At 44.3% G+C, this 13,993-nt stretch overlaps 1 protein-coding gene across 1 annotated transcript in view; it reads right to left on the minus strand.

Annotated features, from left to right (window-relative positions):
* Egf (epidermal growth factor) overlaps positions 1–13,993 on the minus strand; it is a 93,049-nt gene that overhangs the window by 41,793 nt on the left and 37,263 nt on the right. The window contains exons 7-9 of the mRNA XM_057793000.1: positions 13,742–13,944; positions 4,355–4,480; positions 2,121–2,243 (exon numbers count right to left, since the gene is read on the minus strand). Coding sequence (XP_057648983.1) covers positions 2,121–2,243; positions 4,355–4,480; positions 13,742–13,944 — 452 coding nt within the window. The remainder of the gene's footprint in view (positions 1–2,120; positions 2,244–4,354; positions 4,481–13,741; positions 13,945–13,993) is intronic.

Raw genomic sequence — 13,993 nt, forward strand, 5'->3', positions numbered from 1 at the left:
AGACTCAGAAAAGGCTTTAGCTGGGAATGATGTCACCCACCTGTAATCCCAGTCAGAGAGGCTGAGGCAGGAGAACCCCCGGGATCCTGGCTAACCTACACTACCCTAATGAGATTGTACCAAAGAAATTAATAAGAATAAAACCTTCAAGGTCACATACATTTGTGCTGTAGAAAGTATTAGTTGAAGAAGTGTGCGCATGTAAACGACCGAAAAGAAAAACTGCAGAGTGATTTGAGCAAACACGCCCTACTCTATACCTCGCGCCAAAATGATTTTAGTACATTTAAAATGCAAATTGAAAATGTGCACCATAAAATTTCTAGACACTTTGAGAATGAAGTAAAACTGCATATTCTATGGTGGGCTCTATAGCCAATCCACTTACAGCCAATATTTCAGGATATTTGCTAATAGTTCAAAGACAAGTATCAGACATGCAAAGATCATAGGTAATTTCCAAGTAGTTCATTATTTATTATCCATCAATTTCAATGATTCCTGTTTCATAAACACAGAGGAACACAGACACACCTATTCTCCATCATCTGAGAAACATGATTTTTCAAACACGCGTCTGTTAATTAGTCATGCCAACAGAGTAGATTAGAAGGCAGGACTACACTGTCTTGGGTAAGCAAGTAGTTAACAAAAGTTCTCTTTATAAAAGCATTCTAATTAATATTTAAAAAGAAATGACAAGACTAGACTATTACTTAGAAACTCGGTAAAATAATAGATATAGGAAATAATTATTCAAAGGTGACTGGGGGCTTTAGAACAGATGAATATCACTGACGAATCGCATGACACAAAGAAACAACAGGGTATTATCTGTATGTTGGTGGAAGCACAATTATGTTTAAATGTATTCTGGCCAAGAAATGTCAATGCTGAATCTAATGCAATCTATAGTTATAGCTACAAGTTTGAAGAATATTTCAGCTACTTTGTAAAAATATAATTAACAAAAGCCACAAAGCAAAAAGCCCTGTAGTAAATAAAAATAGTTAATACTATACAAGGAATGATAAGTATTTGTAGAGACAGGTGCATCAAGTTAACACATGGTCTTTACTGGAACATTTATTTAAATAAATCCATTATGTACAAGACTTTTAAAAGATAATTTAAATTAACTACTTTACAGCACAAGCTTATGTGGATTTGAATGTTTTGTTTTTGTTAGTTTTTAATATAATCTCATAAGATAATAGAAAAATGATATTTGATGCTATTAAGAATTATTGTCAATTCTTAAGGATATGATAGCAGTATTGTGATTGTATCTAAAAACTGACAGATACACTAGGGGATTGTGATGGTTTGAAAGAAAATGGACCCCATAGGAAGTGACACTATTAGGAGGTGTGGCCTTCTTAGAATAGGTGTGGCCTTGTTGGAAGGAGTGTGCTACTGTGGGAGAGGGCTTTGAGGTCTCCTATGCTCAAGCTACACTCAGTTGCTTCTGCTGCCTGTGGATCAAGATGTATAACTCTCAGCTCGTCTCCAGCACCATGTCTGTCTGCATGCAGCCATGTCCTGCCATGATGATAATAGACTAAACCTATAAAACTGTAAGCCAGTCCCAGTTAAATGTTTTCCTTTATTCAAGTTGCTGTAGTCATGGTCGCTTCACAGCAACAGAAACCCTAACTAAGACAGGGATGATTGTCAATCTTTAGGTGTAAGAATGTATCCTGACTGTTTATGACATGCCTCTCTTTTAGAGACACAGTAAAATATTCGATAGTATAGATAAAATGTTTGTTTATTTATATAGGTTTATTTTCCTGACCCTGGAGGGTTTTTTTTTTTAATAGGCCTGTATGAGAGCCTAGTTATGCATGTGGTTGTTGGTTTTTAAGACAACGTCCTTCTGTGTACCTCAGGCTGGTCTTGAACTTGTGATTCTCCCATCTCAGTCTTCAGAGGGCCAGGATTACAAATGTGTACCACCATGTCCAGCTTCAGCTACCCGTGTTTTATAAAGCAAAATGAAATGAAGTGCCCAGGTCATTTCGATGCAGACTGCTAACTGAAGAACACCAACTCAGATCACAGCCAGCTAGGGACACAACTGAGATAAAGTACTGCAAAGGAGACTTGCTGTGGCTTACCGTGGCATCGTTTCCCATCAGGAAGCAGAACAAACCCTGCAGGGCATGTGCAGTAGTAGGATCCCGGGGTGTTTTCACAGCCAAGAGTGCAGCCATGGTTGTGAAAGGCACACTCGTTGACATCTGCAGAACAACAACAACAACCCACAGTCAGATGTTGTCCTTGAAAAGAAATTGCGATATCCCTAAGTAGCACAGCGCAGGGCATCCTGTGCTTGCTTCTACTGCAACTCACCGTGGGAAAGTTGCTTCTCCAGTCCTCAGGGAGGCTGACAGAACTCAGTTCAGAGCTCATGAAAGTCACCTCTGTGGTACCAGAGTGACCTCGAGAGAGCTTTCTCAGTTTTAGACTGGGATTACCCATTAATACAACTTAACACAGAGTCCTCTGAAAGCTTGGGTCTCCTTTTTGGGACTCTGGGGGTTGAACCCAGAGGATTACATGTGTCAAGTAAGCCCTCTGTCACTGAGTGGCCACTATATGTCCCCCACCTTCCTTTTTATTTAGAGAAAGGGTCTCTCTAAGCTTCCACAGCCTCAAGCTCGCCACAACGTCCACCTCTGGTTCTCCTTGAAATCACTGAGAAGGCCAGGCTGGTCCTGAACTTCAATCCTGCTGCAGCCTCCTGCGAAACTGGGATTAGAACATCTTAGCCAGTTTAGGATACTTCCTGTTCTGTTTTTGGTCTTTTCCCAGGCCTCACGAGGGACACTCCTCCAACAGCCCTGTCCCACTGAAGGGCCAAGCTGTCGCCCTCTGCTTCTGGGACACCACATTAGCTCAGTGGCATAAACATGGAACTGTAAGAGTCATAGGCTAGATGTGCCTAAAACCATTTAATTTCTCTGAATGTGTGCTCACGGCACCTTTTAAAAGACAAGAGTTATTTCTCCATGGTTCATTATGTTGGATCAGGAATTCCCAAACAGGAGGCCTAGAGAAGGAACCAGCTAGATTCAGCCTCCCAGGGTTCTCTCGGAATCTTGTACAGGGAAGAGAGGTAAGGAGCACTCTGGGGAAGCTGTGTAAGGAACGCTCTGTGAGTAACGTGTGAGGAACACTTTGTGGGAAAGCTATGTGAGGAGCACCGTGTGGGGAACATGCTGTGAGGAAGATGTGCAAGGAGCACTCCGTAGGAGAAGTGTGAGGGGCACTCGGTGGGTGAAGAAGTGTGAGGGGCACTCCGTGGAGAAGCTGTGTGAGGAGCGCTCTGTGAGGAAATGTGCGAGGAGCGCTCCGTGGGGAAGCTGTGTGAGGAGCACTCTGTGAGGAAGATGTGTGAGGAGCATTCTGTGAGGAAGATGTGTGAGGAGCGCTCCGTGGGGAAGATGTGTGAGGAGCATTCTGTGAGGAAGATGTGTGAGGAGCGCTCCTTGGGGAAGACGTGTGAGGAGCATTCTGTGAGGAAGATGTGTCTGGAGCATTCTGAGGGGAAGATGTGTGAGGAGCGCTCCGTGGGGAAGACGTGTGAGGAGCGCTCCGTGGGGAAGATGTGTGAGGAGCGCTCCGTGGGGAAGACGTGTGAGGGGTACTCTGTGGGGAAGACGTGTGAGGGGTACTCTGTGGGGAAGATGTGTGAGGGGTACTCTCAATCTGATGGTAGCTATGGAATCACTCCTGAAAATATATGAAAGTTAATAAAGAAATTGCTCCTCCTGATACTTTGCACAAAGTCGAACAAAAGATGTACTGACTGCACTCAGAAAGCTCTGGCCTTAAAACTAAAGAGTTGGCCTAGAGGTTAAGAGTTCTTGCTGCCCTAACAGAGGATCTGGGTTCAGTTCCCAGGACCCACACATCCTTAACCCTAGTTCCAGAGGCTCCCACAACCTCTCTAGCGCCCACAGGCACCAGGCATGAACGGGGTGCACATAAGTACACGCAGGCACTCAGGCACACAGAATAAAATACTAAATCTTTAGAAAAAGAAAACCCTGGCCTTTTTTCAGCCCCTCAGCAGCAGCTTCCTAGCGGACTGCATCTAGCAACAGAAGTCTATTTTTTAAAAAGTCTATTAAAACAGAAGAAAAAGTTCTCTTCCGGGAAAGGAAGAAAGGAAGGGAGGGAGGGAGAGAGGAAGACAGGAAGGAAGGGAGAAAAGGCTGAAGTTTGTTTCCCTTGGGGACCTAAACAGCCCCCCAACCCCCGTTCCAGTAACGCAAGTCACAGTCACGCGGACTTCAGATCACCGTGCACCTGTCTACAGCATAGCTTCGGCGCCTGCGTACTTTACCTTCGCAGTACTTCCGGTCTCTGCTTAACGTGTAGCCCGCGGCGCATGCGCACGAGTGAGACTTTGGGTTTCGCTCACACGGGCCGTAGTGGCATTGTCCCCTCCTCTGTTTGCAAAGTTCCGAGTCTAAAACAGAAGACGCTTTCTATCAGAGCAAGTGGACGTGTGTTTTTTCCACAGAGGGCCCTGTTGGAGCCCCTGCGGATTCCCGTGGGAGGGGCTAATCTCGCAGTGACGTCACGGCGGTGCCGCTCCAATCAGCCCGCAGACAGCAGCATCACCTCTATGCCCCGTGCCCAAAGGGTCACTCGGGGACGCAGCAGGGCGTCCTAATTAGCTGGAGACCGTCTGAGCACTTTCACTGTGCTTTGCCACTGTATCTTGAAACTACAATTCTATCTTTAAGAATTTAAAAAGCTTCAAACTTCAGAATGCGTTTTTCTTGCCTGAAATATACCTCAAGTCTGTTTGATACTGGGCTGGTTTTTATGGTCATTATTTAAAGGCGCGGGTTTTATACTTAATATATTCCACTGGCGTATGGCTTACCCCTGAATATTTCCATTTTACTGCTGTTAGCGTCCGTGGGCTATGAAATATCCCAGAGGAAACAGTAAAGTCTGCTCAGTGAAACGGATGCTGGGGATGAGTTAGTTAGAGTTGGCTTGAGTTGCGTATAACTGGAGTGCTGGCGTTATGTGGTCATTGACCATAAACTGATGCTTAGGTTAAATTCACGGTGATGAGTAAGTGACTAGCGTGGTACTTTTACGTTTCGGACCCAATGTCAAGAAGTAACGCCGGTAGTATGTATCCCTTTTCAAAGAGTTCAGGACTTTGTTCAGTTTGCCCCCACCTACATTTTACCAATTTTAATCGTATGCCTTTTGTGCTTTAGAAATACAGAAGTAAACATAAGTACAAATTTCCAGAATAGTAGAGATACGGAGACAGACATTTGGGAAAAGGTGAAGATCAAGAAAGAAGATTGGAGATGGGACTGGTGGCGTGGGACTTTCACCCCAGCGCTGTGGAGGCACAAGCAAGAGCACGTCTAGTAAGACCTTATCTTAAAAAATAAAAATCTAGTCACTGTCATAAGATAAAATCTGAATGAATTTAGTTAAATGACTTCTTTGGTTTTTATTTGGAATCCGTAAATCGAGTAGCATTTCATATAAGCATGGAAAGGTGCCGGGCTGTGTGCGACAGAAGAGCTGGCCTGAACAGGAAGGGGGAAATGGCATAATACAAAGAACAGATTGGTTGGTTGGCTTCCGTTACTCCCCTGTCGGGGTGTCCTGCTGGGGAAACTGAACTTGGGGGATTCCTCAACGCTCCTGATTGCCCAGGTCAGACAAACATTTGGTATTGAGGGACCTCATTATGGTTGGGTCTGTTTAGGACCTGGTGCAGCATCTCAGTCCAAGCCAGTCACCTCCCATGCATTTTTTTTTTCAGTATCAGTGACAGACATACAAAAAGCTACCCGGGAATCTACATATTACAGAATCCAGAGTGATTCTGATGCCAGAGTATTCAAAACACACTTATATAAACTCTTACCTACCGTACTTTGTGTTATTCGCAGGTAACTAACTACTTTTAGCTAATCTGTCTCCCCTATCCCCACCCCCGAAGTGGTGTTTCTCTGTGTAACCCTGGCTATCCTGGAACTCTCACTATAGACCAGACTGGCCTTGAACTCAGAGAAATCTGTCTTATTTTCTTAAATAGTTCTAATTTATTTTTTCAAATGTTTTGACAGAATTAAATGCACAGTCTTGCCAAATAGAAATGCAAATCTAACCCTGTCTACTGGGTATGTCAAGTTGCACTGTCTCAACTTTTGGAGAGTAATCCCAAAATTTTGTCTATTTTCTGTGGTTTTATATCAGTTAATGCACATATATTGTTCATATTTCTGTGCTTTGCTTATGCTATCAAAAATTTAAGCAGTGTTAGAGGCTGGGGATGTAGTTCAGTTGGTGGTGTGCTTGCCTGACATGTCTGAAGTCCTGGGTTTAATTTCCAGCACAGTGTAAGCCGGGTCATGTCAGGAAGTTGCTAAATGCAGGATTGAGAGTTATATTTTTGTTTAATCTTCTTAACCTGCTGTTCTTTAGCTTCAAAGTAGGCCAGAGTTCATACTCAAAATGCGGCTGCTGTCCTCAGATGACACTCCTCCAAAGAGCCCAGGAAAGGGTTTAACTGCCCTTGATGTCAATGAAAGCTCCTAATGGTGGCTTTCTATATCCACAGCCCACTGGGACTTCAGTAGCTTCCCAATGAGTACCCCGGCCACCATGACTGTCCTCCAGCCCAGCAAAGTACGGTTGTTCCAGTTCTAAAGCAGTGACCATGGGATTCCCTTGCCTGCTTCCTCCATCCTTCACATTTTTTGCTGTTTTAATTCTGGGTAACATTACCCCATTAACAAACCTTTTTCATTCAGGCCATTTACCCTAATGATTCTTATAACTAAATACTTGGCATTCTCAGCCCATGTCAATGAAAATTAGACAATCATTTTATAAAGTAAATTATGAAACAAGGGTTTCGGAACAAACCCTTGGAATATTTACAACAAATATTATTTCCCACTTTAGAGATAAAGAATTTTGTCAAAGATCAAATAAGGGTAGAACCGACTCAGCCTCAGGCCTTCTGAATGTAGACTATGCTTTTATATATGGAGTGTGCATACATACGTACTTAAAATGTTACAATGTGTATAAATCTCTGTAAAACCTATGATTATAATTTTGATTCACTTATTACCCTTGTTTTTTGTTTTTTTTGTTTTTTTTTTGATTTTCGAGACGGGGTTTCTCGGTAGCTTTTGGTTCCTGTCCTGGAACTCCCAGAGATCCGCCTGCCTCTGCCTCCTGAGTGCTGGGATTAAAGGCGTGCGCCACCACCGCCCGGCTCTTATTACCCTTCTTATTGATGAGTTCTCATAAATAATTGCCTGAACTTCCTCAGAGACTTCCCGAAGTACCTAGTATAGTTTTTTTTTTGGGGGGGGGGCGGCATATCTGTAAACAGACACACAAAGAAAGAATTACAAGAATTGCCATTTTGGGCTACTGGAATTTTAAATGGTGTTTTTTGTTTGTTTGTTTTTCCCACCTGAACAGGATTTGGCTACTTGCTATTTTTATCCTTCAGAATTCCTGTAAGAGTTAGAATGCAAACCATCCAATGGCTTTGAAGCAGTTGAGAAAGAAGTGCTGTGGGGCCGGGGGTGTAGCCAGTGGTCAAGCATTTGCCTGGTATGTCTTATGTTCAATCCCCAGTATCATGGGGAACCTAGCATTTTACTCTTATAATGCCCCTTCCTTTCTTATTTTATGCCCATTTATGACATGCCTGGCCAGCCCATGGGATGAAGATGGGGAATAAAAGGTGCACATGGCTTCACTCTCACTGTTCCCACCCCATTTTGCCTGTGTCCCCCGTGGTACAGTGGTCTCTCTAAAGCCAGCCTCAGCCTTGCATTCCCGACCCCCAGCATCAGCATCAGCCCAGGGAGAGGAGCATGGTACTCATGCTTCCCACACAGACAAGCCTCAGATGCGCTCCTCTGCAATGTAAGTATCCAGAGGATAACAACAGCCAATAGGAACACACCAACATCAGAGGCTCAGCAGCTAAGAGCACTGACTGCTCTTCCAGAGTTCCCAGGTCCAATACCTAGCACTCACAATTATCTGCAGCTCCAGTTCCAAGAGATTTAACACCCTCACAAGACATACATGCAGGCAAAACACCAATGCATATAAAATAACGTAAAAGTTTTTCTTTAAAAAGAAAAGAAATATACCAATCTCTTTTTTAAAAAAAAAAAAAAAAAAAACCTAAGTTTATGAATATGCTTTGGGAAAAAATCTCTGTTGGGTGATCCTGGGAAATTAACTTTTTATTCTGAAAACAAGTATGTTACGGGATTGGATCAAGCTTTGGATTTGCCTTTTCTAAGATTACTCCTCAGAGCAATAATACATTTGGCAGGGAAACATTCCTCTCTGCAGAAGTATTCTAGCTGTTACGTGGTAAGGAGCGTTGGAGTGAGAATGACGTCACTCTGAACTCTTAGCTTAAAAACATGGCTCTGGGGAAACAGGCACTTATCTACAGCTTCTGAAGCCATGGTGCAAAGGGCTGAAGGGAAACTTTACAGATGATGGCAACTTCTGACCTGCTGGTTAGCCAGAAACAGAATGGGAGCTGGGCCCTGCATGTCCAGAAACTGGCACAACAGGAGGCGTGCAGTGCCACCTACAGGCACAGTCATAAAATATTCTGGAAACAATGTAGCCTCTTATCAAGCTCATGGGACTGAAGTGCCCATTCTGGGCAGAGTTCTCAGGTCAGTCATTTGCTTTGAGACTGGAGCGAGGATATCCAGGTAGAAATGCTCAGAAGGCAGAAGCGAAGGCCTTGGTGAAGGTGTTCTTCAGTCCAGCACATTCATCTGCTCTCCGAGTTGCAGCACCCTGACCTTGTAGGATGCACAGAACAAAGGAGTGCGGCCCAAGAAAAGAGCTCAGAAACTCTCCATGAGATGGCCAGGTCATCAGAAGCTGTCGCTTTCCTCCTCTGACCCGGGATGAAGCTCCTGTAGCTAAAGTTGTCTGTCTTTGTGCGGGAACAAAGAATGCACACACAGCAGCTCATCCATTTCCCTTGAAGAGGTTAAAGCCTTTCCTTCCCTGAACGGCATCTCTGCTGGGCTCAGACAGGTCTTCACAGGGTTGCTCCCTTGGGGTATTATGTATACATCCCAAAGGTTTTAAATCAATCTTCCCTACAGCATTGCCCTGCAAAATATCTTTGCCTCTTAGCAGTCTTTTTATTTTGTTTTTATTTGTCTAGAGCTCAAAATTGGGTCTACACTAGAAAGAATAGCTTTAAGTCATGGACTGCTACATAAGAAATTAAATGGGAAAAAAGCCACGGGCTAAATGGTCCTTAGAGAGAAGCAGTGTATCTAACCGTATGTGACTCCTCACTTGAGGAAAACCAGCCCACTGAGATGACTTGTTGAACCTAGCATCTCCAAGGCATGTAACCTTGGAAGGTTCCCTCCAGAGCACACACACGAATAGCCCATTAGATTCTAAAGAACTAGAATTTTATAGCACATCCCTGGTAGGCAACGACTTTGTCATTTTTTAAGAAGAAATAAGTTCACTGGTTCTCTAATTTGCATTAAGTACTTGTGTTTCACACGAAAATGATGCCTGCTGGGTTACAGGAATTTTCTTGAGTATCTCCCTGAAGTAGCTTCACTACTAAATGTCCCCTAAGCTCCAGTGCTGCTGAGCAACTCCCAGGGGAACCCGAATGCTAGGCAAACCTGAAGAAGGAACCCAGCAGCCTCCAGAGAAATGCATCTTTACAGCGGAAAGGCATCTGGCACATTGAGGATCTGATAAGATTTCCTTGATTATTTGTCCCCTGGGGGACGCGATGACATGTTTCATATATTTCATTTAAAATCAAAAAGGGCACTGGACCCTCCAAGTCCCAGGTGAAGAATCCCTGTTCTCTAATGCATTAAAAACAATATAAACCGAGTTAGTGACGGCCAGTGCAGCAATGCTCTCGAAATCCAAGGGGGTGACTTGCCCATGGAGTATGGTCACACTTTGGTCAATGACAGCAGCCAATTCCCAGTGCCAACTGCATCCAGATGCCAGGCTTTCCTGGTCCTGCGCTGGCTTTGTCTTCCCCACCAAGTTCTATTTGTCGCCATGTGGTTTGCGACTGCTCTGCAGTAAATCCTAGATTTTCCTCTGAAATTGATGTTTTCAGTGTTCTTACTTGAATCCCTCTTGAAACCTCGGCCAATAGTGAGGGATTCTAGAGAGAGAGACTGTGTTCACGGGAGAGAGAACATGATCTGAAATATTGGACAGGAGATCCCCCCCCCCAAATCCATGTCTCACGAGCTAAGAACTAAGCCCAGTCCTATAGCCACTAGCTAGCTGTGTGGTCACAGAAGAGGCACTCCACGAACCATGCGTTAGTTCATGAATCATGGAATAATGCAGTTATTCCGTCTGTCCTGTCTCACAGTGCTGCTCCATGGACCAGTACGATGACATACATAAAGCACTTTGGAACCTGCATGCATTAGTATTCAGGCCTGTCCTCAGCTGTGCCACTAAGAACACCTCCTGCGCACATTCACTACGTTCCATTTTAAAAGGGCCCTGCCGCGCCCCCCTCCTCTCTCTCTCTCTCTCTCTCTCTCTCTCTCTCTCTCTCTCTCTCTCTCTCTCTCTCTCTCTCTCTCTCTCTCTCTCTCTCTCTCTCTCTCTCTCTCTCTCCTCTCTTTTCTTCTGCTACTCCTGTCCCCAGAGGCCAGTCTCCCCCCTCTCCTCCCGGTTTTTCCCATTCACTTTCCCCCAGTACAAAACCCCTCCACTTAAACTCCCGCGCACGCTTTTTCTAAATTACAACCGCAAGGCTACAGGTGAACATGGAGGAAGGCGGCGGTGATGGCCAGCACCCACGACTGTTATAAATAAGAATAGTTAACTGAAATAACTAAGACCAAAGAGTGGCTCCTCAGAGCAGCGACCCTGGTTTTACCACGCATGCGCATGCGTCTCCACCGCCCTCAGCGAGTTGAAGCTGAAGGCAGTGAGCCAGGTTTTCCATGGGCAGTCTCTAGCCAGCTTTAGGCTTCACAGCCTCCACTTGGGGGGCTATTTTCAGCTTTTATTTTGCAGAGTTGCTCACTGCCAAGTTGTTACAATTTAACGAACTAGTGCAGCTCACAGATAATTCCTTTCCACGACCTCTGCTTTACAAATTCAAATAAGTTGTTAAAAATCAGGCTATTTCACCTAGTGGTGAAATATTTTATTCTTCGTAGTTCATCACTTTTTGCACTGGAAGCATGGCATCAGTTACAGAAGTTTAACTGGCAGTTTTTTGTTTGCTTGTTAGTTTTGATTTTTCGAGACAGGGCTTATCTGTATATCTTTGCCTGGCCTGGAACTCGCTTTGTAACCCAGGCTGGCCTCGAACTCACAGACATCTGCCTGCCTCTGCCTCCCGAGTGCTAGGATTAAAGGCGTGCGCCACCACCACCCAGTTGAATGGCAGTTTTTAGCTCAGTTTTAAAGCCAAACACAAAAGATTCTCACTAGCTGCTCCCTGTGCGTATGATAGATAAAGAGGAGCGCCGCCTTGATTCCAGCCTTCCGTCCACACGCCCATGCCACACGTCCACCTCGGCGGTTCCCTTTAGGAAACACGTCCGAACCGGAAGACATCCACATCCACTGCCAGGCAGTGCCTCAAAGGCCAGCTTGGAAGAAAACCATGTGTACTTGAAAACTTCCTTAAAATGTCTACATAAGAATGAAAGTGGAAGAGGACTAGTTTGGAAGTAGGAGGGAGCAGGAGGGGGAGGGGCACCGGAAAAGGCAACAGTTTGATCAAAGTTCCTGTCTGAAGATGTCACAATGAAACATGTTAATTTGTGCTAATAAATATAAGAAACAAAATTTCTACTTGAATATGAGTGCTGGTTATCTTTTATGTGGCAGATTCCACATTGTGTTGTCCAATAAGTATTAACACACACACACAAATACACATTTACTTTGAAAAACAAAACTCCAGCAATTAGATGCAAAAACATTCAAATACAGCCGGGCGGTGGTGGCCGCACGCCTTTAATCCCAGCACTCGGGAGGCAGAGGCAGGAGGATCTCTGTGAGTTCAAGACCAGCCTGGTCTACAAAGGGAGTTCCAGGACAGGCTCCAAAGCTACAGAGAAACCCTGTCTCGAAAAACCAAAAAAAAAAAAAAAAAAAATTCAAATACAGACTACACTTAGAAGTGGAAATTTGAGACTGCGACTTGATAAGTCAACTATTCATTCATTTGGCTACATTATTTAAAAATTTTTGACTATCCATCACATTTATAGTGGTCAAAAATACACAGCCATGAGACAGATATGATTTGGCTAGAAGTACCTGCATGTCGCACAGAAACAAGTGGGAAAGCAACTGGACAAGAAAGCAAGCTAATGCATAAATACATAATGCATGAATGCATAAATTCAGTGAAGCGTGATGAAAGAAACACAGGAGATGAAGGAACAGTCAGATGGCAACCTGAGTGCCTGGCACTCATGCTCCAGGCAGGACCAGCGGAGTTAAAGCCTAAAGCCCTGCCTACCCACCACTGTCTGAGGATCTGAAGGAAGACTTTCCTTAGCGCTCCCGTAGGCCAAGGACACTAACGCAAGTTGGTTAGACAGACGCCACAGGGCCCATCCACGGTGAGTTCCAAACTGAATTCCAAGGATAGCCTTTAGGACTCCAAGCAGGGTATGAATAGAACAGAATTGCTATTTAAAGGAATGATGACAGAAATAGATCCTGAGTGACCGACCACAACTTGGGGCTAGGCAGGACAGACTGACTGTCGATGAACGCGGAGCGGGACAAAGAGGACTGCACATTTGAGACGTACGTATGAGGTATAATGGAAGGAGTTTGGTGGGAGAAACTGAGACCATCAGACTACCACCCGCCTTCCCGCAAATGCTAAGATAGTTGGACTGAAGATGTAAACCTCCAAAGGCCCAGGCAAGCTCTCTGACCCCTCACCCTTACCCTACGGCTATACCAACAGCTCCAACCCACCTTCAACTGCCATTGAGTTTCTTAGCCCCCCCAAGAGGCCACTAGTAGGGACTCAAAGTATTTCTTCTGTCATGTCACTTCTCTGTAAAGTTACTGTTCTTTCTTGTAGACATTCTCTAAGTGGCCACGTGCTCAGATAAACTATTTATTTATTTGTTTGTTTGTTTTTGATTAGTCAGTTAAATGGCACACTTGCACTCCTGCTTGCCTCTCAGCATACCATTCATTGAGCTCACTGCAAGGTATAATTGCATCCTGCCTTGCTTTCTTCTTTCTTCTGTCTCCCCTTTGTTAATACATAGCAATCGAGTGCTTCAAGTCAGACCATTTTATTTTGTTTCATTGTCTGGGCTTTTAACTACCATGCAGCCAATGGTTACTCATAAATAAGTCGATCTTAAGCAGTAAACATTAGCCAAGTAAATGAACATTACTGACTCTACTGATTCTAGCCACCTCCCATGCTTAATTTCTTTAGGAACCCTGTATGTCCTTCTTCATATATATGGAAATGAATGCTAATAAATGTCTACATGTTTTCCTCTTTTTAATCTGCCTTTTGTTTCCGGACTATGTTTTAACCAAGAATCGATGAAGGCTGAGTAAAAATTTATCTCCCCTACACACCGTAATTCCTAAGCGTCTAGCTTGAACCGGAAGGTAAGAAGTGAATGCGTGCTAGGTTCTTCTGGGGTAACTAGCGACTCACCAGAGCCCTGGGCACCGTCCTTTGCCCTGGGCTGTACATGTGGGTGTACTACTTTCAGTTGTCCAGGTGGCACAATGGATGGACTGAGGTTCATTCTAACCATGTCCTTCCCGGTGTGTTTGTTGGCTATCCAAATTGCCTTCGTTTTCAATGTTGAGTAGAAGATACGGTCACCAAAGAGCACCATTGTAAACAAACTGTGCCTAAAAACATCCAGAAAGGGGAGGGGACGTTAATGGCAGAACATACATT

The sequence above is a fragment of the Chionomys nivalis genome, chromosome 18 (genome assembly GCF_950005125.1).
Source record: "Chionomys nivalis chromosome 18, mChiNiv1.1, whole genome shotgun sequence".
NCBI lineage: Eukaryota > Metazoa > Chordata > Mammalia > Rodentia > Cricetidae > Chionomys > Chionomys nivalis.